Source organism: Dendrobates tinctorius, unplaced genomic scaffold, assembly GCF_039654945.1.
Source record: "Dendrobates tinctorius isolate UK_male_01 unplaced genomic scaffold, ASM3965494v1 ptg000012l, whole genome shotgun sequence".
NCBI classification, from domain to species: Eukaryota; Metazoa; Chordata; class Amphibia; order Anura; family Dendrobatidae; genus Dendrobates; species Dendrobates tinctorius.
Genome location: NW_027361680.1, coordinates 19,779,920 through 19,807,434, shown reverse-complemented (window position 1 = coordinate 19,807,434; position 27,515 = coordinate 19,779,920). Strand labels below are relative to the sequence as shown.

General features: G+C 45.0%; 1 protein-coding gene across 10 annotated transcripts in view; it reads right to left on the bottom strand.

The window, feature by feature from the left end:
- SLC25A17 (solute carrier family 25 member 17) overlaps positions 1-27,515 on the bottom strand; it is a 470,764-nt gene that overhangs the window by 40,665 nt on the left and 402,584 nt on the right. For 8 of the 10 annotated variants that reach the window (XM_073558023.1, XM_073558021.1, XM_073558024.1 and 5 more), the window contains one exon: positions 3,884-3,979. The exons of the other annotated variants lie outside the window; for them this stretch is intronic. In XM_073558023.1, the coding sequence (XP_073414124.1) occupies positions 3,884-3,979 (96 nt within the window). The remainder of the gene's footprint in view (positions 1-3,883; positions 3,980-27,515) is intronic. 10 annotated transcript variants of the gene reach the window in all.

Sequence of the window (27,515 nt, the reverse complement as noted above, 5' to 3'; positions counted from 1 at the left end):
AATAACTTTCTACTGAATATTCCAGAATATAGAAACGAAATTGTCACGACATTAAAACAATACTTTAAAGAAAACGACACAGGGGAAATGAACCCACTTACAGTCTGGTGTGCACATAAGGCGGTAATAAGAGGGAAACTGATCAAAATTACAGCAAGACAATGCGAAAAAAAGAGAAAAAATTAAAACTATACAAAAACAAATTCAAAGGAAAATGATCTCTCTAAGACTAACATAAAATCTCAGCAAATTTACAGGGAAATACTTAACTTGAGACAAGAATTAAATAGGGCTATTCTTGACGACTTTGATAAAATCGTTAAAATATCAAAATTTAAAGTATACTCTGAAACGAACAAGCCAACGAGATTCATGATGTCCAAACTGAAGAGTGAGAGAATCCGTAGCAGAATATACAAAATAAAAAATGCAGCCGGAGATATAAAACATCACCCAACCGATATTGTAGAGGAATTCGCATCTTACTATGGGCAATTATATAACCTAAAGAACGTAACCCCTCAACCAGACCCCCAAAAAATAAATGAGTTTATTAAGAAACTACAACTTCCTAAAATCAATCCTCCAGACCTATCACAACTTAACTCACCTATACCAATTTCAGAAATTATAGAAACGGTAAACTCACTAAAGCTACAAAAATCACCGGGCCCAGACGGACTAACAAATGAATACTTCAAAAACTTTGCAGACATACTCGTCCCTTATATGGCTAAAATTTTCAATCAAGTTTCGGAGGGTGGCTCTTTTCCGGGGGAGATGTTGGAGGCAATTCTCATTGTGATACCCAAGACATTAAATAACCTAGAAGAAGTGAAACATTTTCGCCCAATTTCCCTGATAAATTCAGATATAAAATTTTTTTCCAAAATACTGGCTACAAGACTAAAGGGAATACTACCAAAACTAATCAATGATGATCAATCAGGCTTCATTGAAGGCAGACAAACTTCTGATTGTACTAGGAGACTTGTCAACATTATTAACAGAATTAACTCTACCCGAACTCCTTCAATACTCCTAACACTTGATGCCGAAAAGGCGTTCGACAGGGTCAATTGGTCATACCTAAAAACTGTTCGCCTAAATTTTGGTTTCAACAACAAATGGATAGAAATGGTGTTCACCCTATACTCCCAACCAAGCGCCAAAATTTACATAAATAACACCTTATCCAAATCATTTTATATAAATAATGGGACAAGACAAGGGTGCCCCCTCTCGCCACTGCTGTTCGCCTTGGCGATAGAACCTTTAGCCGAAGCAATTCGCATAAACGAAAAAATCATAGGGATCAACACTCTATCTAAACAATTCAAAATACACCTGTTTGCAGACGATATGCTGCTCTCACTCACAAACCCGACACAATCCATTGCAACACTGCTTGAGATAATAGAGGAATTTTCACAAATATCAAACTTTAAAATTAACAATAGTAAATCGAAAATCTTGCAATTCTACCTTTCAGATACTACAATAAACTCTATTAAAAAATATATCAGAGTTTGGTTGGGAGGAGGACCAAATATCACACCTGGGGATTGTGTTCAAAAAAACATTACGCAATACAGTTAAAGCAAATTGCGAGACTTTTCTAGCCACTATCACAAATGACCTCCAACCCTGGAAAAACATAGGCCTGTCGTGGGTGGGCAGAGTGCTAGCAATAAAAACAGTGATACTCCCGAAACTTTTATACATTTTTAGGGCTCTCCCTCTTTCCTTTCCAATAACATTCTTTAATAGCTGCAACAAAAAAATCTTCTCCTTTGTCTGGGGAGAGAAGAGAGCTAGAGTAGACAGAACAATTCTCTATAAACATAAATATAACGGAGGAATGGGGATTCCAAACATTCTAACTTACTACCACGCCATTCTTATCAAACAAAGCCAATATTGGATGAGTGAGACTGCCGAACCATCTTGGAGGATGCTAGAGAGAGACCATAGTCCCTCAAACCCACTTAAAAATCTTCTCCTCAATCATATATTCCATATAAAAAGATATAGACTAAATCACCCAATTTTTCTGGCGATTACCCAAGCTTGGGATCATTTGGCCTCACCGAACAAAGCTGAGAAGCCAAAACTGAAAGAAAATTTCCCAATATCCCTGATCGCGTCTATTTACGGATTTACTGTGCCTGAAATATGGTCAAAAAATGGCATTCGAAAGTTGGGAGACGCTCTTGTAATGGATAAATTACTCAGTTTTTCCGAGATTAGAAACAAATTCAACCTACCCTTCTCAGACTTTATGCAATATTGCATAATCAAGGAGTATATACAAAAATTTGTCAGCTTGGTCCCCCCGAAAACAGAGGTGGTTCACCTTCTTCTAAATAATCTAAACCATAAAATTTTCTGGAGCACTAAATTCCTTTGCAGCTCTCTCAATAAAGATGGCGTCTTCACAAAAAACAAATATATGTTCAAGTGGGAGAAAGACTTCCAGTTCTGCGCAACAAAAGGTCAATGGGAAAAGGCAATAAGGGACTCATACTCTTCCAACATATCAATACTACTTCACGAATCATACTACAAAATATTAACAAGATGGTACCTAACTCCTTCTAGAATATCACATTTCAAAACAGATTCATCCCCATTGTGTTGGAGGGGGTGCGGGCTCAAGGGAGATTTGAAACATATTTTCTGGTCCTGCCCAGCTCTCACAGAATTATGGAATAAGATTTCCATATATATTGGTGAACTTCTCGACAAGAACTTTACACTTTCCCCTCAAACAGCTTTTTTTTCCTTGGGCTTGGAAGAGGTACATTACTCAACTAAAAAAGTTATAATACACCTTTTACTGATAACTAAAAATATGATAGCCTCCTTCTGGAGAAGAACTGACATACCAAGATTTTCTGACATTGTGGATAGACTAAAGACGCATAATACCTTAGACTCAAAATTCTCAATAGCAAATGGATGCTTGCATAAATATGACAATAAATGGAGCATATGGAACACTAAATACCAAGATTTAGTTTAGTTTAGCTAAGACTTTTCTTGTTAATAAGTTTTTTTTCTTACTCTTAAACTAAAAGTAGCTTTCCAGCTATTTTCGATGTACATAGTTTGAACATGGAAATTCAAAGAAGATTATCTTAGGCTGGTTTCACATTAGCGCTTATGAAGCGCACGCACGGCCGGGGGTAGCTCCGCCCCCGAGCCGGCTCTCTGCCCGGCGTGCCCGCCCCTTGCTTGTAGCGCCGCCTCCTAGCGGACAGCGGCGCCTGCGATCGGCGCACCCTATCTTTAGCATAGGGTGCGCAGGCCGTGCGCTAGTTGCGCTTTGACCTGCGCTGCGCACCTTTGACGGTGCGCCGTGCGCGCCAAAATCCGAAAAGTTCGATTTTGGCGTGCACGGCGCACCGTCAAAAGTGCGCAGCGCAGGTCAAAGCGCAACTAGCGCACGGCCTGCGCACGATCTGCGCACCCTATGCTAAAGATAGGGTGCGCCGATCGCAGGCGCCGCTGTGCGCTAGGAGGCGGCGCTACAAGCAAGGGGCGGGCACGCCGGGCAGAGAGCCGGCTCGGGGGCGGAGCTACCCCCGGCCGTGCGTGCGCTTAAAAAACGCTAATGTGAAACCAGCCTTACTAAGACAGATACATTTTTTTGTAGTAGATATACAAATTTGTACAGCTCTGTCTATGTTACTATCAAAACTCCTTTCTTTCCCTTCCCTATCCCTACTCCTATCCCTTTCCTTCCCCCCTTTCCCTACTTACCAAAGTGAATTACTACATAAACAAAGAGCATGTTTGTAAATTCTGCTAAAATACCTAATAAAAATAATTAGTGAAAGTTTTCATAGAAAATAGCACTAATAATTATATGACCACTTACCCGCAGCACTGATTGCACAGTTTGTAAAGGATAGGTGACAATTGTTGCAATAGCTTTGGCAATAGCTCCGATAACAAAGACTTGAAAAGAGTTAAGCTGACAAAAGAGAAGGTGCCAGATTAAGAAACTGCATGATAACACCACAATAATTAGTCAAAAGTGTTTTGGGTACATACATGGTACAAATATAGCTAGCGGTCTCTACAAACCCCACCAATAACCCTCAGGGTCTAGACAAATTCAAGCAAGGAGGGTTGCCTATATAGAGATTCCTAAAACATAACCTTTATTCCTATACATAAAATTATTGCATACCCGGACAGTAAACATAGATATTTAAAGTGCTCGTGCTGAACAGTGCTCATTAAAAAATGGTTCAATCTCACCCATTTACAAATTCTTGTCAGTAGTCAGGTTATCGTATCAATCACCCGGTAGTGTCCAGATGATCAGGAAATGGGAGCTAGAATGAAGGGGGGGCGGTTGTATCACTCCCTGTCGTGCCCCTGTAAAGCTCCCGTCCTTACAAGGACAGTACCCAAATGTATCCTGCTACTGACATCCCACCAAAACATGTAGATTCATAACGCTTCCTGATGCGTTTCTTCCCCAATTATGGGTATTCATCAAAGAATTAAAAGATAATATATGATGGGTGTAAAAGGATCCCGCAGTCGCAAGTATCCTGAGGCACCTATGCATTAGTATGCTATATAGCCAAGGCAAGTAAAAACACGAGCACCAGATGTACAGTAGTATTATACAGTTAGATCCATATATATTTGGACAGACAACATTTTTCTAATTTTGGCTCTAGACATTACCACAATGAATTTTAAACAAAACAATTCAGATGCAGTTGAAGTTCAGACTTTCAGCTTTCATTTGAGGGTATGCACATTAAAATTGGATGAAGGGTTTAGGAGTTTCAGCTCCTTAACATGTGCTACCCTGTTTTTAAAGGGACCAAAAGTAATTGGAGAGATTAAATAATTGTAAATAAAATGTTCATTTCTAGTACTTGGTTGAAAACCCTTTGTTGGCAATGACTGCCTGAAATCTTGAACTCATGGACATCACCAGACGCTGTGTTTCCTCCTTTTTGATGCTCTGCCAGGCCTTCACTTCGGTGGTTTTCAGTTGCTGTTTGTTTGTGGGCCTTTCTGTCTGAAGTTTAATCTTTAACAAGTGAAATGCATGCTCAATTGGGTTGAGATCAGGTGACTGACTTGGCCATTCAAGAATATTCCACTTCTTTGCTTTAATAAACTCCTGGGTTGCTTTGGCTTTATGTTTTGGGTCATCGTCCATCTGTAGTAGGAAACGACGACCAATCAGTTTGGCTGCATTTGGCTGGATCTGAGCGCACAGTATGGCTCTGAATACCTTAACATGTTGAATACCTCGTTGTTCAACTCCCACTCTGTTGCAGCAATCTTCTTTCTGCTGAGAAAGTCTGCGACCTGATTCTTGGTACCCTCCAGATGTACCGCTGAGATGGACGGATCCATACTTCTGCTTAATATATCCTGGCGATGTCCATCCTGAAGCCACGGTGTTGCCGACCTCACCCCGGAAGCATTCTCTCCCCCGGGGGGAGTCACGCTGCCTCTGAACCGGAAGTAGAGTGTGACGCGGCCAGAAGTGCTGCAGCGCCAGTCACGCTGGGACGCCCCTCCGCCGCTTAATGCTGTCTTCCCGGGACCGCATGATGGACCCCACCGCCAGTACACATAGAGGCAGTCCGGGAACATGGAGGCATCCTGAGGCAACGTGCCAGGTCGAAAGTGATCGAAAGTGATGACTTCCTCCGGAGCAGCGATGCACTGAGGTATGCTGAGAGACCCTCTGGTCGGGTGTCAGCTGCAGACATCTTGCGGCGGGAATGGAAAGGCTGGGCACCCCGATCCTCACCATCTGCTCGGAGCGGCCGGAGGTTCTCTCGTCGATCCTATCCCCAGTGGGACAGGAAAAACACTGAAGGGTGGTGGGGAGGTTCCTTTTAACCTCTCGTTTCCTGTCCCACTGAGGGTAAAAAGGACGTCCTCCATGATGCTGTCAGGTGGTGACCTGGAAAATGTTATTTAAGAAACAGATTTTTTATTTTCACAAGGATAAGAGGAGTAAATGGACCCCCAAATTTGTTGTGCAATTTCTCATGAGTACTGACATACCTCATATGTGGTCGAAAACTACTTTTGCAAATTTCAGAAGGGAAGAAGCGCCATATTGGAATTTACATTTTGCTGGATTGATATGAGTGTCACATTGGCAGAGCCACTGAGGTGCCAAGACAGCAAAACCACCCCATTAAGAGACCCCATTTTACAAAGTATACTTCTCAATGAAGTCACCTCTGGGTGCACTGATCATAGTAACATCACAGGTGAGTCACAGAATTTTATACCATTGGGCAATGAAGAAAAAAAATTAAATTTTTACCATGCCATAGATTTTACATTTTTGCACTGGGAAATGGGTAAAAATGGCACCAAAATTTGTCCCACAATGTGCTGAATGTAGAAGTACCCCATATGTGGTTGTACAGCACTGCTTAGTCATACGTCGAGACTCGGGAGGGACGGAGTGCTATTTGCCAATAGTGCTCCGTCCCTCCCGAGTCTCGTCGCATGGCTAAGCAGTACGGTTATACAGGAGGCATCCTGGAGCATAGAATTTTCTATAATAGTTTGTGGACTCCATATACAGAGCCCCTAGGTGCTAAAATATCAGAATCCTTCATCACGTGACCTCATTTTGGAAATTATACCACTTTGGGAATTTACCTACAGTTGTCATGATGATTTTGACTCCATGAGAGGTTTCCAGAAACAAGCAGCAGCAGATGTTGCTTAGTGAAAATTGCAAACTGCCGTTGTAGTGGCCAGTACGTTGCACCTAGCTCATGCACCCATAAATAAGGCAAGCTGTCATCGCTACAGAAATGCAAAAATTGTGGATACTAACTGTGGTTTAGGCACACTGTGGGGCTCAAAAGGGAGGGGGACATTTGGATTTGGGAGCGAAGAATTTGCTGAATTTCATTTGGTGGGCAAGGGCCATTTAGCTTTTCTGGAGCCTTTGTGCTACCAGTAATGTGGAAGCCCCCTATATTTCCGTTAAGAGATAATGGACCTGAGTGGGGGCTTGCTTTTTTGTGGATTGAGTTAAGCTTTTATTGGGAACATTTTACAAAATATTTGGGAACACATTTTTCTGGCGCTCTAGGCTGAGCACTTACATCGGGGTTTCCCTTTAAATCTCAAAGATGTAATTCAGATTATCCCCCGAGGGATCCATTCACTATAATTAGGCAACAGAGTTACTCTGGCCTCTGTTCAGAGGTGTCTTTTTTTCAGAAGTGCACAAAACTGTGGCTGACGGCACTTTTATGCACTCTGGACACTGCCGGATCACAGGTCAGACTGTATTCACAGTGTTTCCATCTGACTCATTATAGGGAATCTTCCACTGGGGGTTCCACCTGAATCACGTATTTCAGAAATATACACGGAAACCCCGATGCAAGTGCTCAGCGTAGAGCTCAGGATAAATATGAGCCAAGCCTTTACAGTGATCTTTGGGAGTTAGAATGAAAAAAAATCAACAGCAGGTGAAGAACTGGTTTTATTTTTACATCGTTCCTCATACGGTATATAAGTGATTAGACAACTTAATTCTTCAGGCTGGTGCAATTACAGCGATACCAGATTTATATCGGGTTTTTATATTTGGCTGCTGTGACACACTAAAAAACGCATTTTATTTTCCAAAACATAATTTTTGCATCACCATATTTTGAGAGCTATAATTTTGCCATATATCGGCCAACAGAGTCAAGTGAGGGCTTCTTTTTTGAGGGATGAGTTGACATTTTTATTGGTACCATTTTCGGACTCATGGCATTTTTTGTTTGCTTTCTAATCCGATTTTTGGGAGGCAGAATAAACAAAGTGAAAAATTCACGATTTGTTATTTGGTTTTGTTTTTTATGTCGTTCCTGTATGGTAAAATTGATAAGGTAGCTTTATTCTTCGGATCAGTACGATTACAGCGATATAATATATATATTTTTTTTATGATTTGACGCTTTTACACAATAAAAAGTATTTTATGGAAAAAATCATTATTTTTGCATTGCTTTATTCTGAGAGGTTATAACTTTTTAATTTTTTTGGCAGATGGAGCTGTGTGGCGGCTTGTTTTTTTGCAGGACAAGATGATGTTTTCAGCAATACAATTTTTATTTACATTCGTCTTTTTGCATTTTATTTCACTTTTTGTTCAGAAATATGATGAAAAAGCATTATTATTATTTTTTTTTTTACGGTGTTCACTAAAGGGGTTAATTAGAAAGACAGTTTTATAGGTTGTGTCGTTCCAGAAGCAGCAATACCAAATGTATGTACCATACTTTTGTTTTTTTTTCAGAATAATATTTATGGGTGCAGTAAAATTTTACAGTATTTTTATTTTACAGTATTTTACAATATTTTACAGTAATATTTTTTATTTCTTTTTGATTTAAAAAAAATACTTTTCCAAATTATCTTCAATTTTTTTTAATTTGTCCCACTATAGGACTTTCACTTTCTGCTGTCTGATTGCAGGAGCATTGCTATACCTTATACCGGTCAGTGCTGCAGACACAAGTTAGTTAGGTCATGCACTACTCCTGGCATTGAGAGCTGGGTGTCTGCTGTCAGAATCAGTGGACACCCGGCAGCGAACGCATGTGTACAGCCTCGGTGCGTGTAAAATTGCCAGGAGGGATCCATACGTCCAAGGTCGTACCAGGCGACTTGGACGTATGTATACATCTAAGGTCATAAAGTGGTTAAAGATGAACATTTTAGGAGTCCAGCTACAGTTAGGTCCTGAAATATTTGGACAGTGACACAAGTTTTGGCATTTGAGCTATTTACCAAAACATGTTCAAGATAGTTATATAATCAATATGGCTTTAAAGTGCAGACTATCAGCTTTAATTTGAGGGTATTCACATCCTAATTGGAGTAAGTTTTTAGGAATCACAGGTATTTAATATTTTGCTACCTCTTTTTAAAGGGACCAAAAGTAATTGAACAATTACCGTATATACTCGTGTATAAGCCGAGTTTTTCAGCACATTTTGTGCTGAAAACGCCCCCCTCGGCTTATACATGAGTCAATTGTCCAGAAAGCCGGCGGGGGAGGGGGAGTGGTGGAGCAGCGGGTCACAGGAGGCAGAGCTGGCGGCTGTAAGTGTGCCCGCTGCTAAAGAGAAATGACTATTAATTTCTCTTATAGCAGTGCACAGTGACAGCCGACAGCTTCCAGAGACACCCTACTCACCTACCAGCGTGCCACTCGCAGCATCTCGGTGGTCCCAGCGTCTTCGCACCATCTCCATGTTTCTGGCTTCCAGTAGCTCTTCTGGCGTGATCACGTGGCGCCGCTCATTAAGGTAATGAATTTGCATGCATCTCCACTCCCCATAGGCGTGAAGTGCATATTCTTTACTTTAATGAGCGGCGTCACTTGATCGCACTGGAGATGCTGTGAAGATGCCGGGACCACCGAGACACTGCGGGGACACGCTGGAGGGTGTGCGTAGGACAGGGGATAAGGAACCATGCATACCAGGATGGAATGGGGAGCCATGCATTGCAGGAGAGGTACCGGGGAGCCATTCGTAGCAGGACAAGGACCGGGGAGCCATGCATAGCAGGACAGGGACAGGGGAGCCATGCATACCAAGACAGGGATGGGTGAGTCATGCATACCAGGACATGGATTCTTGCAGCACGTTTCTTGCAGCGGTGCTCCAGGTGCGCCGAACGTCTGTGGAGAAAATCCAATCTACACGAAGATTTCATCCATTTTAAGTTTATGCTTAGAACATACAACACTGCCCTTCACCTCTCCAAACAAACCTATTTCAACACCCTCATCACCTCACTGTCCAATAACCCGAAACGTCTCTTTGACACTTTTCATTCTCTACTCAATCCAAGAGTACAGGCCCCAACCACGGAGCTCCGAGCTGACGATCTGGCCAATTACTTCAAAGAAAAAATTGACCAGATCCGACAGGAAATTATCTCCAAATCCCCTCATACCATGCACCGTCCTCCCTCCCCCACTGCATCTAACTCACACTCTGATTTTGAACCAGTCACAGAAGAAGAAGTAAGCAGGCTCCTTGCATCTTCTCGCCCAACTACTTGCACCAGTGACCCATTTCCGTCACATCTCCTCCAGTCCCTTTCCCCTGCTGTCACCCCTCACCTAACTAAAATATTTAACCTCTCTCTCTCTACTGGTATTTTTCCCTCCTCATTTAAGCATGCCATCATACATCCACTACTTAAAAAACCATCCCTCGACCAAAACTGTGCCGCTAACTATAGACCTGTCTCTAATCTTCCCTTCATCTCTAAACTCCTGGAACGCCTGGTCCACTCCCGTCTTATCCGCTATCTCTCAGAAAACTCTCTTCTCGACCCTCTCCAATCCGGTTTCCGCTCTTTACACTCCACTGAAACTGCCCTCACTAAAGTCTCTAATGATCTGCTAACAGCTAAATCAAATGGTCATAACTCCATGCTAATTCTCTTGGATCTCTCTGCAGCATTCGACACTGTGGATCATCAGCTCCTCCTCACTATGCTCCATTCCATTGGCCTCAAGGACACCGTTCTCTCCTGGTTCTCCTCCTATCTCTCCGACCGCTCCTTTACTGTTTCTTTTGCCGGTTCCTCCTCCTCTCACCTTCCCCTTACTGTTGGGGTTCCTCAAGGATCGGTTCTAGGCCCCCTCCTCTTCTCCTTGTACACTGCCCCTATTGGTCAAACAATCAGTAGATTTGGTTTCCAGTACCATCTCTATGCTGATGACACCCAATTATACGCTTCTTCTCCTGACATCACGCCAGCCTTTCTAGAAAACACTGGCGATTGTCTAAACGCTGTGTCTAATATCATGTCCTCACTATATCTGAAACTGAACCTGTCAAAGACTGAACTCCTGGTGTTTCCTCCCGCTACTAATGCACCTATACCCGACATTGCTATTTCTGTGTGTGGTTCCACTATTACTCCCCAGCAACATGCCCGCTGTCTTGGGGTCATACTTGATTCCGAGCTTTCCTTTGCCCCCCACATTCGATCACTGGCTCGCTCTTGTCATCTGCACCTCAAAAACATTTCTAGAATTCGACCTTTTCTTACTTTTGACTCTGCAAAAACTCTTACTGTTTCTCTTATTCATTCTCGTCTCGACTATTGTAACTCTTTTCTAATCGGTCTCCCTCTTACCAAACTCTCCCCTCTCCAATCTGTCTTGAATGCTGCAGCCAGGATCATATTCCTCACCAATCGTTACACCGATGCCTCTACCTTGTGCCAGTCATTACACTGGCTACCCATCCACTCCAGAATTCAGTATAAACTTATTACCCTCACCCACAAAGCCCTCCATGGCTCAGCACCACCCTACATCTCCTCCCTTGTTTCAGTATACCACCCTACCCGCGCCCTCCGTTCTGCTGACGACCTGAGGTTAGTATCCTCAATAGTCAGAACCTCCCACTCCCGTCTCCAAGACTTTACACGTGCCGCACCAATTCTTTGGAATGCACTTCCCAGGTCAATACGATTAGTCCCCAATCCCCACAATTTTAAGCATGTCCTGAAAACGCATTTATTCAGACTGGCCTATCGCCTCAACACATTAACCTAACCTATCCCTGTGTGGCAGAGCCAAAAGTTTTACCATAACCAGCTTCCCAGCATCATGTTCCCACATGCTTTATGCATCCATTAGCCCTCTGTGTCTGTACTGTTACACACTTAACATTATGGCTGGTCCATACAATCAGAGCAACTGTTACCACCAACCTTTCGTGTCTACCTCTTTCCTCATAGACTGTAAGCTTGCGAGCAGGGCCCTCACTCCTCTTGTTATTTGTTATAATCTACTGTATGTGATTATTGTTATGCTGTAATGTCTATTGTCTGTACAAATCCCCTCTGAAATGTAAAGTGCTGCGGAATATGTCGGCGCTATAAAAATAAAATTTATTATTATTATTATTATTATGGATGAGGCAACAATGCATACCCAGCTTATACTCAAGTCAATAAACTTTCCCAGTATTCCATGGCAAAATGAGGTGCCTCGGTTTATACTCAGGTTGGCTTATACTCAAGTATATATGGGTATCTCTAAAGCTCTTTAATGGGTTGCAATGGCTATTCCTTTGTGAACCCGTCATTAATTAAGTTGGTAAAAGGTTTGGAGCTGATTCGAGTTGTGGCATTTGCATTTGGAAGCTGTTGTGAACATGGGGTAAAAAGAGCTCTCCCTGAAGGAGAAACAGACCATCATTAGACTGAAAAGAAAAAGATGAAATCCATCAGAGAGATAGCAGAAATATTAGGAGTGGTCAAATGAACAGTTCAATACATTCTTTAATAAAAAAAATACACTGCACTGGCGAACTTAGGAACTAAAAAAAAGCCTGGAAGTCCATGGAAGACAACAGTGGGCATGGTCACAAAATAGTTTCTAGCTGAAGAAAAAACCCTTCTCAACATCCACCTAAGTGAAAAACACTTTCCAGGAAGTAGATGTTTCAGTATCTAAGTCTACCATAAAGTGATGACTTCATAAGAGAAAATACAGAGGGTACACCACAATGTGCAAACCATTAATCATCCAAAAAAACATGTAAAGAAGGCAGCTTAGTTCTGGGAAAGCATTCTTTGGACAGATGAAACTAAGATCAACCTGTACCAAAATGATGGGAAGATGAAAGTATGGCGAGGGTTTGGAATGGCTCACAATTCAAAGCACACCATATCCTCTGTAAAACATGGTGGAGGCAGTGTGCTGACATGGGCATGCATGGCTTCCAATGGTACTGTGTCACTAGTGTTTATTGATGATATGACTGACGACAGAAGCAACTGGATGAATTTTGAAGTCTACAAGGCTCTACTTTCTGCTCAGACTCAACCAATTGCAGCAAGGTTCATTGGATGGTGCTTCACAGTAGATGGAGAATGACACAAAACATAGTGTAAAAACAACCTAAGAGTTTTTTAAGGCAAAGGAGTGGAATATTCTGAAAAGGATGAGTCGATCACCAGATCTCAACCCCATCCAGCTGCATTTCACATGCTTAATACAAAACTTACAAAACTTAAGGCAGAAAGACCCACAAACAAGCAACAACTGAAGTCAGCTGCAGTAAAGGCCGGCAAAGAATCACTAAGGAGGAAACTCAGCATTTGGAGACATCCATGGCTTCCAGACTTTAGGCAGTCATTGCCTGCAAACGATTATCAACAAAGTATGGAAAAATTAACATTTTATTAATGAAAAACTTAAAAGGGAACCGGTCAGCAGTTTTGGCCGATATAAGATGCGACCACTGCCTTTCAGGGCTTACCTACAGCATTCTATTTCTGGACCTAACTGTATAGATTGAAATGGCTAATGAGACCCAAGTGTATTCAGTCTTTGGCCATCCAACCTGACAGATACAGACAGAAGGATCGATACTGAGGAGCTGTCAATCGATATAGTTGGACGGATAAAGGATTATACATGAATAGTCAAAGTGAATGCAACATCCTCATATAGTCTAAATGAGCTATTTAGTAATGTATTGAGAATTCTGGTGACAGATTTGCATTAAATCTTATCTTAATGTACCACAAAAACCCACATGGAGTCTATGCCAGTGGCGTAGTGTGGGGGGGGGGTCCGCCCCAGGCGGCACGTGTGTGGGAGCGGCGCGGCAGCAGCAGCAATTCCACACCCCCCCAGGGACAGACCTGCCTGCAGAGCCCTGTGTCCCTCTGTCTGCTGTGTGCGCTGCTCTGCTGCAGTCCTGCCCGCCTCCACTGCTTCCCATATGCAGCAAGATTGCAGCACTAGCACAAATGACGGCAGCCATGACTGACAGCGGACCGTACCACTAACATCTCTCCACAGGGGGAGCTTCCTCCCAAACTGACCTCTAGCGGCCAGTGACATCATTGTTCCACTAGTACCTACTCTGCTACGTAATTGTCCTCGCCCCTTTTCTGTAACCTAGCAACCGCTTCTCTTGTTGCTGGCCTCGCTGTCTCTCTTCCCGGCATGCTTTTTGAAAAGCAAGATGGCGGCTGCCAGCTGTGATGGTTTCCATGGCAGAGATTGTGATGATTCGTGAAAGAAATGGAGGAGACATCGGTGTTTCTGCTGTGCCTGACGGCCAGCAGTGGGGTGCCGCTGTACAGCAGGAGCAAGGGCAGCAGCAGGAAGGTAATGAAGGCACATAGGGAGCTGACCTGTTATATTGGGGTCTAGGGGGGAGACACCACAATATACGCGTCCCACCATTGTAGATGATTCTGGAAATCGCATGTGACTCTTCCACTGAAGTCTCCTTTTCTAAGAGTCCCAAATTCAACCATGTCACTCAACTGGTCATTGTATGGAGGCTGGGGGATCCTAAACGAGCTACACAAAATCTATGTCCTTCATGGACCTGATGCCGTGTCCACAATATGGGGTTTGGTGTATCCGTGGTTATATACCATCAAGGGAGGAAACGGCTGAGATCCTGGCAGTGTAACCCCTCACATGCCAAAGTCCTTGCAGCATCACTAGCTAAGGGCTCAGATGCCCTTGTTAGGTGTCAATGAGCTCCAATGGGAGCCACAGAGTTACAGGTAATCTGTCCATAGGAGTCACCCTCCAAAGCCGTCTGTATGGACGTGTAGTTTAAGTCTGAAGGTAGACTGAAGTTTAATCTATAGCCCAACATGAAAGATAAGGGACAGCCTGTGTCTACGGGGCGCTAGCAGCCGGCATTGTGCGGTGACCCCGGGAGCTGTCACCTGGGTGACACTAAGTGGCGGCTGCCGCTGATCTCTGTTCCGTGGACATACAATATTAATGTGCCCTGGCTGTATGGAGTGTGGGAACCTGAGGCTGCAGGTCACAGGAAGGGTGATGAGGTGCAGCAATATAGCGCCCCCTGCCGGTGCCGCAAAACTGCTCTGTTCCCCAGAGCGCACTGGAACTCTCTCTGGTGACAGTGCCTCTTTTACACCATCTTCTCTGGTGACAGTGCCTCTCCTACACCCTCCTCTCCTCTCTGGTGACAGTACCTCTCCTACACTCTCCTGTCCTCTCTGGTGACAGCGCCTCTCCTATACTCTCCTGTCCTCTCTGGTGACAGTGCCGCTTTTACACCCTCTTCTCTGGTGACAGTGTCTCTCGTACACTTTCCTCTCTGGTGACAGTGTCTCCTACACCCTCCTGTCCTCTCTGGTGACTGTGCCTCTCCTACACCCTCCTTTCCTCTCTGGTGACAGTACCTCTCCTACACTCTCCTTTCTGGTCACAGTGCCTCTCTTGTCGTCTCTGGTAACAGTGCCTCTCATACACCCTCCTCTTATCACTCACCCACTATCCAACTTATGTTCTGACTAGGTCTGCCTTGTGCCCTACTATGCCTTTCCAATTTTTGCACCCCTTGCATAATAAAATCTCCTACACTCGCCTAAAGCCTGCTCTTTTTAGTCTAGTGGTATGCCATCCTTGCCAAATCTCCTGAGGCTCACCCCATGACTTATCATATCTGTGACTCCCTTACTCAAGGCGTGGGTAAAGAATAACACAATACAAAGCTGAGAATTTGCTAAAGCGTAAATTAGTGTAAGTAGTCCTACATGATATACAGTATAAACTGTTGCTCCTCTCTCCAGAGCCAACCTATTTTTTATTTTGCAGAGCTCTACAAATCATGCTGCATATTGTCCACATGGAATAAAAGTATATTTCTGTACAGATCAACTTGGATGTCAGAATGACAGTTTTCTATTAAAATTAATTTTTACTCTGCTGCAAAGTAAATTACACAATACTGTGTTTCAAAGTCTAGAAATGTAGAAATAATAACAGCAGAGTTAGTAATAGACTAAAAATTAGATCTTTGAGTGTAGTGTGGGCTCTTCGGTTGCTTCCGGATTATCAACGACCAAAGGGGCGGCAAATTTTTCGACCGCCCCGGGCGCCACAAACAGTTGCTACGCCACTGGTCTATGCTCAATGGTGCATTCCATGTGTCTGAATTATTCTGGTGGCATAATATTAGGCAAGAAGTTTTAAAATGATGATTGAACATTAAAACCATCAACAGGTAAAATGCATTATTTTGTCAAATTTTGGAATTTATTAGGTAGAAGGTGAACAGTGAGAAATTGATGTACCAATATCAGGAAAAATAAGCAAGCACAAGGATAAGAGAAATTATAAAGGATAGACAACCGACTCCGAGCATCTCTTATTAGGGCTGGCTGTGGGCTGCATCAATTGTGACACTGTTAACAGTATTGGTGTTATTAGAATGCCAGTACTGTTAATAGCTGTGGTGGAACATGGAGCCACGGGTTCCATCAATTACTCCAGCAGGATACATCTGTTCTGCATATGCTGGAGGCTAGTGTCACAATGATGTAACCAACCCAAGGCCACAAATAGGAGTGACTGTGGGAGGTTTAAATGAGTATATCCCCATTAGGATGTGCTCCACTATTGCCAATGCCATCCAGTGCACGTCTTGCCGCATGTATGAAATCCTTGAACAGCCAATCGAGGGTGCATAATGCTGTGCGAGATGTGAGCACGTTGTGCATTTGGAAGCCCAGATACTGGATCTAAATGTGCAGCTGGCAACACTGAGATCCATAGACAATATGGAAAGGAGTCTTCTGCTCACTGAGCAGACGCTCAATGGGATAGATGAGGGGGGATGCTAGGTTGGAGCTGCAGGACAATGGAGCAGCTAGCTGGGTGACAGTTAGAAGGCGGGCTAGAGGGAATAGCACCAGGGAGGCTAGTCCTGATCTGGCACACCCCAATAAGTTTGCTAAGTTGGCAGATGAGGGGAGTGTTAGTGCAGGAGTAGCACTGCTGCAGCAAGGCATGTCCTCTGAAAGCCGGAGAAGTGTCTGCTCCAGTAAGGGGGGAAATAGGAGAGCAGGGCAGGCCAGACAGGTTCTGGTAGTGGGAGACTCAATTATTAGGGGAACAGATAGGGCAATCTGTCATAAAGACAGGGATCGTCGAAGGGTGTGCTGCCTACCTGGCGCTCGAGTCCGACACATCGCTGATCGGGTGTCATGTCGGACGCTATTCACACCACAGCGTCCGGCAGGCAGAGGTAGTTTCACCTCCGTCCACTTGTCATGTCGGACGCTATTCACACCACAGCGTCCGGCAGGCAGAGGTAGTTCCACCTCCGTCCACTATAGCCTCAGTGGCGCCGGCTTGATTTTCTCAGGCTATCGGGGGTTAATCTAGCTGGAGATCAGGTTGGATGTTTGGTCACACCCACGGTCTTTAAATAGTCGTGCTGGCCTATGGGCGTCGCCAATTATAGCTTGTGTTTCATACCAAGTGGTTCCGGTTTGGAGTGGAGGTGTTGGAGAGAGAGAGATTCGTATCTGGTGGCGTATGATCCGTTGTTACCTTTTCGCCTTCCGATATTTGTGTTTTGTTGTGCCCTGTTCACATTACTGTATAGTCCTGTGTGTATGCGGCGCGGTGCAGTTTAAGTTCTCCCTGTCTGTCATTATTGTGTGGGGCTTTGGTGGTTTGTCTCCTCACTGGGTGGAGGGTGGAGGGTTAAGCTTAGGGCTGAGCAGGAGATAAGGAAAGGTTGGAGGCTCAGGCATTTGCACCATTAGCAAAAACCCTGGGTTGAGGGTCAGACAGGGTTTCCCCTAGTTAAAGGGACACCACAGGGGCCCCAGGTATTTCAGCCTTAGGTGACCTAAGCCCCGCGTGACATTATAATCGGCCTACATTTTTCAGGAGTCCATGGATCCCATGGATTCCATAACCCGCCAGTTGGCGGCGCTGGCCTTACAGGTCTCCGAGTTGAAAGGGGCAGTTCAGCAGCAGGGCCTGGTAGTAGCGAAGGTGCAAACGGCATCTGCAGGTATCGGTGCAGAGCCGAAGATCCCGCTGCCAGAACGATTCTCAGAAAACGCAGCAAATTTGTCATATTTCTGGAGGCCTGCAAGTTATACTTCCGCATGCGCCCTATCTCCTCAGGTAATGAGGCTCAGCGGGTGGGTCTGGTGTTATCATTACTGAGTGGTGACCCCCAAGCATGGGCATTTTCCTTACCAGCTGACTCTGCTACATTTCATTCTGTTGATAATGTTTTTTCTGCACTCGGGCTCATTTATGATGATCCTGACAGATTGGCTCTAGCGGAATCTAAAATCCGCGCCCTCCGCCAGGGGGAGCGCTTGGCGGAGGACTATTGTTCGGAATTTCGCCGTTGGGCAGTAGACACACAGTGGAACGACCCAGCGCTGCGGAGCCAGTTTATTCATGGGGTATCAGGGAACGTTAAACAGGCCCTCCTGATGTATGAGACTCCTGCATCGTTGGAGTCTGCCATGAGTTTGGTTATACGCATTGATCGCCGTTTGCGTCAGGGGGCACAGGAGACGCTACCCCTGGGGGAAAGCAGAGGTGCAAGTGTGGTTGCTGCAGGTGAGCCCACTGAACCTATGCAAATTGCGGGGGTCTCACAGGTTAAGCGTCGCGTTCCTTGGTTCAGGAAGCCCGGAGCATGTTTTTACTGTGGTAAAAGAAATCATTATGTTAACGCTTGTCCTGTGCTACCGAAGGTGGTCACACCGGCGGAAAACTGTTAAGCTCAGAGGGTATGGAGGAGGCCCAACTGAGCGTATGCATATCCTCCATGATGGTATCTCAATGTATGCTCCCTGCCAAGGTTATTATCGCGGGCAGAGAGCTACCAATATCAGTGTTTGTGGATAGCGGTTCCGCCACCAATCTCATAGATGAGGAGTTTGCACCCACTGCCGGGTTTAAGATCGAAAAACTCCCTCATCCCATTCAGGTGGTTACCATTAATGCCGCTCCCCTCCCACAAGGGGAGATTACGGAGTTTGTGGCTGAGGTGAAACTCCACATTGGGGTCCTACATTCTGAGTGGGTTACATGTAGGGTCCTCCGTAATCTCCCAGCACAAATGGTCCTGGGTTTTCCATGGTTGTCCAGGCACAACCCGGTGATTGATTGGAAAACTCAGGACATAGTCCAATGGAGTGGTTTCTGCCAGGACAATTGCTTGGCCACATGTGTGTCCGCAGTGACGCCCAGCCTTCCGGAGGCTTTGCAGGATTTCGCAGATGTATTCTCTGAGAGGGGTTGCTCAGAACTGCCTCCACATCGAGCCTATGACTGTGTGATTAGGTTAAAACCCGGGGCCAAATTACCTAAGGCCAGGATGTTTAATATTTCTGGTCCAGAGAGACAAGCTCTGAAAGACTACATCGCGGAGAGTCTGAGCAAAGGACACATCCGGCCTTCGTCCTCGCCTGTAGCAGCGGGGTTTTTCTTCATTAAGAAGAAAGATGGGGGGTTACGCCCGTGTCTGGATTTCTGGGAGTTAAAGCAGATTACCATCCGTGATCCCTACCCGATGCCTTTGATCCCTGATTTGTTCAACCAGGTGGCGAGGGCGAAGTGGTTTTCCAAGCTTGACCTCAGGGGGGCGTATAACCTCATAAGGGTCCGTCAGGGGGATGAGTGGAAGACGGCGTTTAACACTCCTGAAGGTCATTTTGAGAGCCGGGTTATGCCATTTGGGTTGACAACCGCGCCTGCTGTTTTCCAACATTTTATTAATTATGTATTTGCTCATGTCCTGGTGAAATTTGTGATTGTATACCTGGATGATATCCTCATTTATTTGAGCGACCGGGACACTCATTTAGAGCATGTCAGGCAGGCGTTACAGTTGCTGCGGGAGAATAAGCTCTATGCTAAGCTGGAAAAATGCTTATTTTTTGTTCAGGAGTTGCCTTTTTTGGGATATATTGTGTCCGCCGCAGGGTTTAAAATGGACACCGCGAAGGTGCAAGCGGTGCTGCAATGGGAAAGGCCTGATAATCTGAAAGCGCTCCAGCGGTTCCTTGGGTTTGCTAGTTATTATAGGAAATTTATAAAACACTTTTCTACTATAGCCAAACCGCTCACGGACATGACAAAAAAAGGTACCGATCTGGCTAGCTGGTCTGAGGTGGCGATACGTGCATTTGAGCGTCTGAAGAACAGTTTTGCTTCAGCCCCCATTCTGGTGCAACCGGACGTGTCTAAACCTTTTGTGGTGGAGGTTGATGCGTCTGAGGTGGGAGTGGGGGCAGTACTGTCACAGGGCTCGTCCTTGAGCGATATGCATCCATGCGCCTACTTCTCCAAGAAGCTGTCGCCGGCCGAACGGAATTATGATATCGGCAACAGGGAGTTGTTGGCCATCAAATTGGCTTTTGAGGAATGGCGACACTTCTTGGAGGGGGCGGCTCACCAGGTCACAGTCATCACCGACCATAAGAACCTGCTCTATCTGGAGTCAGCCAAGCGTCTGTCTCCTAGGCAGGCTCGCTGGGCATTGTTTTTTACACGTTTCAATTTTCTGGTGACTTACCGTCCCGGGGCTAAAAACACCAAGGCGGATGCCTTGTCCAGGTGTTTTCTGGGGGGAGAACCTCGGGAAGAGCCGGTACCCATCCTCCAGGAAGGTGTAGTGGTCTCGGCTCTCACGACTGAGGTAGAGGCGGAGATTGCCGAGGCCCAAGAGGAGGTACCGCCAGGACTTCCCGCCAACAAATCATTTGTACCCCTTCATCTTCATCTTAAGGTGTTGAGGGAACACCACGACTCAGTACTGGCTGGTCATCCAGGGGTTAAGGGCACCTTAGAGCTGGTATCGCGTCGTTTCTGGTGGCCCAAAATCCGGCAGGACGTGGTCTCGTACGTGGCAGCTTGCATCACGTGCGCTAGGGCCAAGTCGCCCCGAGCCCGTCCTGCTGGCACGCTACAGCCTCTGGGGGTACCTAATAGGCCATGGACAGAAATCTCCATGGATTTTATCACTGACTTGCCAGCCTCGGCGGGGAACACGGTCATCCTGGTGGTGGTTGACCGATTTTCAAAGATGGCGCATTTTGTGTCATTGTCTTCCTTGCCCAATGCAAAGACGTTGGCTCAGGTGTTTGTGCAGGAGGTGGTCAGACTCCACGGAGTTCCGTCGGACATAGTATCTGATAGGGGAACTCAATTTGTGGCGAGGTTTTGGAAAGCTTTTTGCTCACGTTTGGGGATCAAGTTGTCACATTCATCGGCATTTCATCCACAGTCAAATGGTCAAACTGAGCGCATGAATCAAAATCTGGAGCAGTATTTACGATGCTTTGTGTCCGACAACCAAGAGGAGTGGTCTACTTTCCTTCCTCTGGCCGAGTTCGCGTTAAATAATCACCGCCAAGAGTCATCGGGAGAGTCTCCGTTCTTTTGTGTTTACGGTCAATATCCTCAATTTTGTACCTTACGTCAGGGTGACTCGGAGGGCGTCCCGGAGGAGGACCAGCTAGGAGCTCAATTATCATCGGTCTGGAGGAGGGTGAAACAGCGATTGTTGAGCATGAGTGCGAGGTACAAACGGGTGGCTGACAGTAGACGCGTGCCAGGTCCGGACCTGTGTGTGGGTGAATGGGTGTGGTTAGCGACTAAAAACATAAAACTCAAAATTCCATCTTTAAAATTGGGTCCAAGGTTTATTGGGCCTTTTAAGATTGCTGCCATCATTAACCCAGTTGCTTATCGGTTGGAACTTCCTGCGGTATACAAGATACACAACGTGTTTCACAGGGCTTTATTGAAAAAGGTGGTAGGCTCTGTGGACATGACGCCGATGCCACCTCCGGTCATGGTGGAGGGCGATTTAGAGTTTGAGGTCGCCAAGGTAGTGGACTCTCGAGTAGTGCGCCGTACTCTTCAGTATTTGGTACACTGGCGGGGGTATGGTCCGGAGGAGAGGTCTTGGGTACCAGCCTCGGACATACATGCGGATCGGCTGGTCAGTTCTTTTTTCACCGTCATCATCCGGACAAGCCGGGTCCTATGAGTCTTGAGGGCCCTAGGGTCCCTCGTAGAAGACGGGGTACTGTCATATCGGACGCTATTCACACCACAGCGTCCGGCAGGCAGAGGTTGTTTCACCTCCGTCCACTTGTCATGTCGGACGCTATTCACACCACAGCGTCCGGCAGGCAGAGGTAGTTCCACCTCCGTCCACTATAGCCTCAGTGGCGCCGGCTTGATTTTCTCAGGCTATCGGGGGTTAATCTAGCTGGAGATCAGGTTGGATGTTTGGTCACGCCCACGGTCTTTAAATAGTCGTGCTGGCCTATGGGCGTCGCCGATTATAGCTTGTGTTTCATACCAAGTGGTTCCGGTCTGGAGTGGAGGTGTTGGAGAGAGAGAGATTCGTATCTGGTGGCGTATGATCCGTTGTTACCTTTTCGCCTTCCCATATTTGTGTTTTGTTGTGTCCTGTTCACATTACTGTATAGTCCTGTGTGTATGCGGCGCGGTGCAGTTTAAGTTCTCCCTGTCTGTCATTATTGTGTGGGGCTTTGGTGGTTTGTCTCCACTGGGTGGAGGGTGGAGGGTTAAGCTTAGGGCTGAGCAGGAGATAAGGAAAGGTTGGAGGCTCAGGCATTTGCACCATTAGCAAAAACCCTGGGTTGAGGGTCAGACAGGGTTTCCCCTAGTTAAAGGGACACCACAGGGGCCCCGGGTATTTCAGCCTTAGTTGACCTAAGCCCCGCGTGACATCGGGTTGACAGATTACTGGGAGGGGCTGGTGAGGATCCAGTGGTCATGGTGCACATTGGCACAAATGACAAAGTTATAGGTAGGTGGAAGGCCCTTAAAGATGATTTCAGGGAATTAGGCTGTAAGCTTAAAGCAAGGACCTCCAAGGAGGTATTTTCGGAAATACTTCCTGTGCCACGCCAGAGAGGCAACGGGAGATTAGGGAGGTTAATAAGTGGCTCAGGAATTGGTGTAGGAAGGAGGGGTTTGGGTTCCTGCCGAACTGGGCCGACTTCTCAGTTGGCTACAGGTTCTACGCTAGGGACGGGCTGCACCTCAATGGGGAGGGTGCAGCTGTGCTGGGGGAGAAAATGGCTAGAAGGTTGGAGGAGTGTTTAAACTAGGGATGGGGGGAGGGTATTCATTTTATAGGAGGGGAAGACAGTGCAGATAGAGACCTGGGCACAAATAATGAAATTGGGGGTGGGGGTGGCATGGGGTTGGGGTTAGAACAGTTAATAATTTAAGAAAGAATAGAGGTACAGAGAGATACATAAAGTGCATGTATACTAATGCCAGAAGCCTCGCCAACAAAATGGAGGAATTGGAGTTAATGTTGTTGGAACATAATTGACATGGTGGGGATATCTGAGACATAGCTGGACGACAGCCATGACTGGACGGTTAATTTACAGGGCTATAGTCTGTTCAGAAATGACCGTACAAATAAGCGAGGGGGAGGCGTGTGAAATACATTGGGGAACCGAAACCTGCAGTTCCAGCAAAGGTAATAGGTTTTTGACAACTATGAGAGACAATTACCTTCCACAACTGGTTCAGGACCCAACAAGAGGGGGGCACTGCTAGACCTAATATTAACCAACAGGTCAGACCGCATATCAAATATAAGGGTTGAGGGTCACTTGGGTAATAGTGATCACAAAATAATACGTTTTCATGTATCCTTTAATAAGATGTGTAGTAGAGGGGTTACTAGGACACTAAACTTCAGGAAAGCAAATTTCCAACGGATGAGAGATGATCTTAGTGCAATTAACTGGGACGATATCCTGAGACATAAAAATACACAAAGAAAATGGGAGACGTTTATTAGCATCCTGAATAGGACATGTGCACAATATATACCGTATGGGAACAAACATGCGAGAAATAGGAGGAAACCACTATGGCTAAATAGAGCTGTAAGGGGCGCAATAAGAGACAAAAATAAAGCATTTAGAGAATTAAAGCAAGTAGGTAGTGATGAGGCATTAAATAAATACAGAAAATTAAATACATTCTGTAAAAAGCTAATCAAGAAAGCAAGATTGAGACAGAGAGACTCATTGCCAGAGAAAGTAAAAATAATCCCAAAATATTCTTTAACTACATAACTAGTAAGAAACTAAAAAAATGATAGTGTTGGTCCCCTTTAAAAGTAGTCTGGGTGAAATGGTGGATGAGGATGAGGAAAAAGCCAATATGCTAAATGACTTTTTTTCAACAGTATTTACACAAGAAAATCCCATGACGGATAAAATGATCAGGGATAAAAATTCTCCATTAAATGTCACCTGCTTAACCCAGCAGGAAGTACGGCGGCGTCTAAAAAAATCACTAAAATTGACAAATCCCCGGGCCCGGATGGGATACACCCCCGAGTACTGCAGGAATTAAGAACAGTCATAGATAGACCATTATTTTTAATCTTTAAAGATTCCATAATGACAGGGTCTGTACCACAGGACTAGCGTATAGCAAATGTGGTGCCAATATTCAAAAAGGGGAAAAAAGCTGAACTTGGAAATTATAGGCCAGTAAGTTTAACCTCAACTGTGGGTAAAATCCTGGAGGGTTTTCTAAGAGATACTATACTGGAGTATCTGGAGAATAACCTTATGACCCAATATCAACATGGGTTTACAAGGGACCGTTCCTGTCAGACTAATCTGATAAGCTTTTATGAAGAGGTAAGTTGCGGACTGGACCAAGGGAATGCAGTGGACGTGGTGTACATGGACTTTTCAAAAGCTTTTGATACGGTGCCACACAAAAGGTTGATATATAAAATGAGAACAATGGGGATAGGGGAAAATATGTGTAGGTGGGTTAAGAGCTGGCTCAGGGATAGGAAACAAAGGGCGGTTATTAATGGAGCACACTCTGACTGGATCACGGTTACCACAGGGGTCAGTTTTGGGCCCGCTTCTTTTTAACATACTTATTAATGACCTTGTAGGGGGCATAGAGAGTAGAATTTCAATATTTGCAGATGACACAAAACTCTGCAGGGTAATCAATACAGAGGAGGACAATTTTATATTACAGGAGGATTTATGTAAACTAGAAGCTTGGGCTGATAAATGGCAAATGAGCTTTAATGGGGATAAATGTAAGGTCATGCACTTAGGTAGAACAAACAATATGTTTAATTATGTGCTTAATTGTAAAACACTGGGCAAAACTGTCACTGAAAAAGACCTGGGTGTATGGGTGGATGACAAACTCACATTTAGTGGCCAGTGTCAGGCAGCTGCTGCAAAGGCAAATAAAATAATGGGATGCATTAAAAGAGGCATAGATGCTCATGAGGAGAACATAATTTTACCTCTATATAAGTCACTAGTGCGACCACACTTAGAATACTCGTACAGTGTACAGTTCTGGTCTCCGGTGTATAAGAAAGACAGCTGAACTGGAGCGGGTGCAGAGAAGAGCGACCAAGGTTATTAGGGAACTAGGGGGTCTGCAATACCAAGACAGGTTATTACACTTGGGGTTATTTAGTTTGGAGAATTGAAGGCTTAGGGGTGATCTTATTACAATGTATAAATATATGCGGGGACAATACCAAGAGCTTTCTAATGATCTTTTTACTCTTAGACCTGTGACGGGGACAAGGGGGCATCCTCTACATCTGGAGGAAAGAAGGTTTAAGCATACGCACAGACGTGGATTCTTTACTGTAAGAGCAGTGAGACTATGGAACTCTCTGCCATATGATGTTGTAATGAATGATTCCCTACTAAAATTTAAGAAGGGACTGGATGCCTTTCTTGAAAAGTATAATATTACAGGGTATATAAACTAGTTTCCTTAATATTGCGTTGATCCAGGGAGCTAGTCTGATTGCCGTACGTGGAGTCGGGAAGGAATTTTTTTCCCCAATATGAAGCTTACTGTTTGCCACATGGGTTTTTTTTTGCCTTCCTCTGGATCAACATGTTAGGGCAAGTTATGATAGGATATGGGTTGAACTAGATGGACTTAAAGTCTCCCTTCAACCTTAATAACTATGTAACTATATATGTTTTTTTCTCTTTGTGGGCTGTGGTAAACACAATATTGTGTGGGGGGACTATATTGCTATATGTTGGGCTGAAGGGTACAATCATACAACATTGGGGTTGTGTGGGACCACTATACTATATATGGTGGTCTGTGGGGAACTATCATTCTGTGTAGGGGCACCAACATACTGTATTATGGCTGTGGGGACCATCACCCTGTGCGGGAAAGACCATCATACTAGTATAGCTGTGGGGGACCCTCATACTGTATTGGGGCTGTGGAAGACCATAATAAGGTGTGATGGGCTATGGAGATGATCAAGCTGTGGTGGGACTGTTATACTGTGTGGGGATCGGTGATAGACATCATACTATGTGGAAGGCAGTTATAACTATACAGTATGGTAGGCTGTGGTGTCCATTATGCTGTATGGGGGACCGTAGAAACCATTTTCCTAAGGGGCCACAGTGAGGAGTGGTGACCATCATACTGCGTGGAGGGCTGTGATGACCATAACACTGTCTAGGGGGGAGGCTGAAACTATCATCATACTGTGTGAGGAGGGTGGGGAGTGGGCTGGTGCGACCATCATATTGTGTGGGGGGCTGTGGTGAACATCTTACTGTGTGGGGTCATCATGTTGTGTAGGTGGAGGAATGCGATGGAGGAATGCGAGAACATTATTTAGCTATGGAAGGAGCGCCATAGTGGGTAAAAACACTAAGGTCCTTCAGTAAGGGCAAAATAACTGGAAGTGCCACAATACATAGTCCAGCTGCTGTGATCTCACTGAGCTGCTTGCTAATTGTCCTGTAGCTCATCCCAGCCTTGTGCAGGTCTGCAATTTTGTCCCTAGACAGCTCTTTGGTCTTGGCCATGATGGAGAGGTTGGAGTGTGATAGATTGTGTGGACAGGTGTCTTTTAAACAGGTAATGAGTTCAAACAGGTGCAATAAATACAGGTAATGAGTGCAGAGTAGGAGGGCTTCTTAACCCCTTAATGACCGCCGATACGCCTTTTAATGGCGCCAGTTAAGGGTACTTAACCACTTAATGACCACCAATACGTCTTTTTACTGACATGAGATATAAGAGAATAGGCTCCCCATACAGGTGACAATTCAGCAGCTGTCGGCTGTACACTATAGCTGACAACTTGCCACGATCACTGTTGGCACCGTTCAAATTTGTTTAACCCCTTAGATGCTGCTGTCAATAGTGACTACATCATATAAATAGTTAAGAGAGTGTGGGGGCTTCGTCTTTATCCCCATTGGTGCTCTTGGATCATGACTGTGTGGTCCTGATGTTTGCCATGGCAATTCACAACCAAGTAACAGCCTTAGAGCTGTTGTAACCTGTTCAGAAGTTAGCGGCATTTAGGAAGTAAAAATACACATTTTCATTTCTGTCATGCCACTTTGCATTAATTCCTGAAAATCACCTGAAGGATTAATAAACGACCTGACTGCAGTTTTCAATATGTCAGGGGTGTTGTTTTTAAAATGGTATAACTTTTGGTGGTTTGGGGCTTAAGTTAGGGTTAAAGTTAGGGTTAGAGTTGGGGGTAAAGTTATGGTTAGGGTTGGTGCTAAAGTTAGGTTTGGGATTAGGGTTGGGATTAGGGGTGTGTTAGGGTTATGGTTACGGTTGGGAT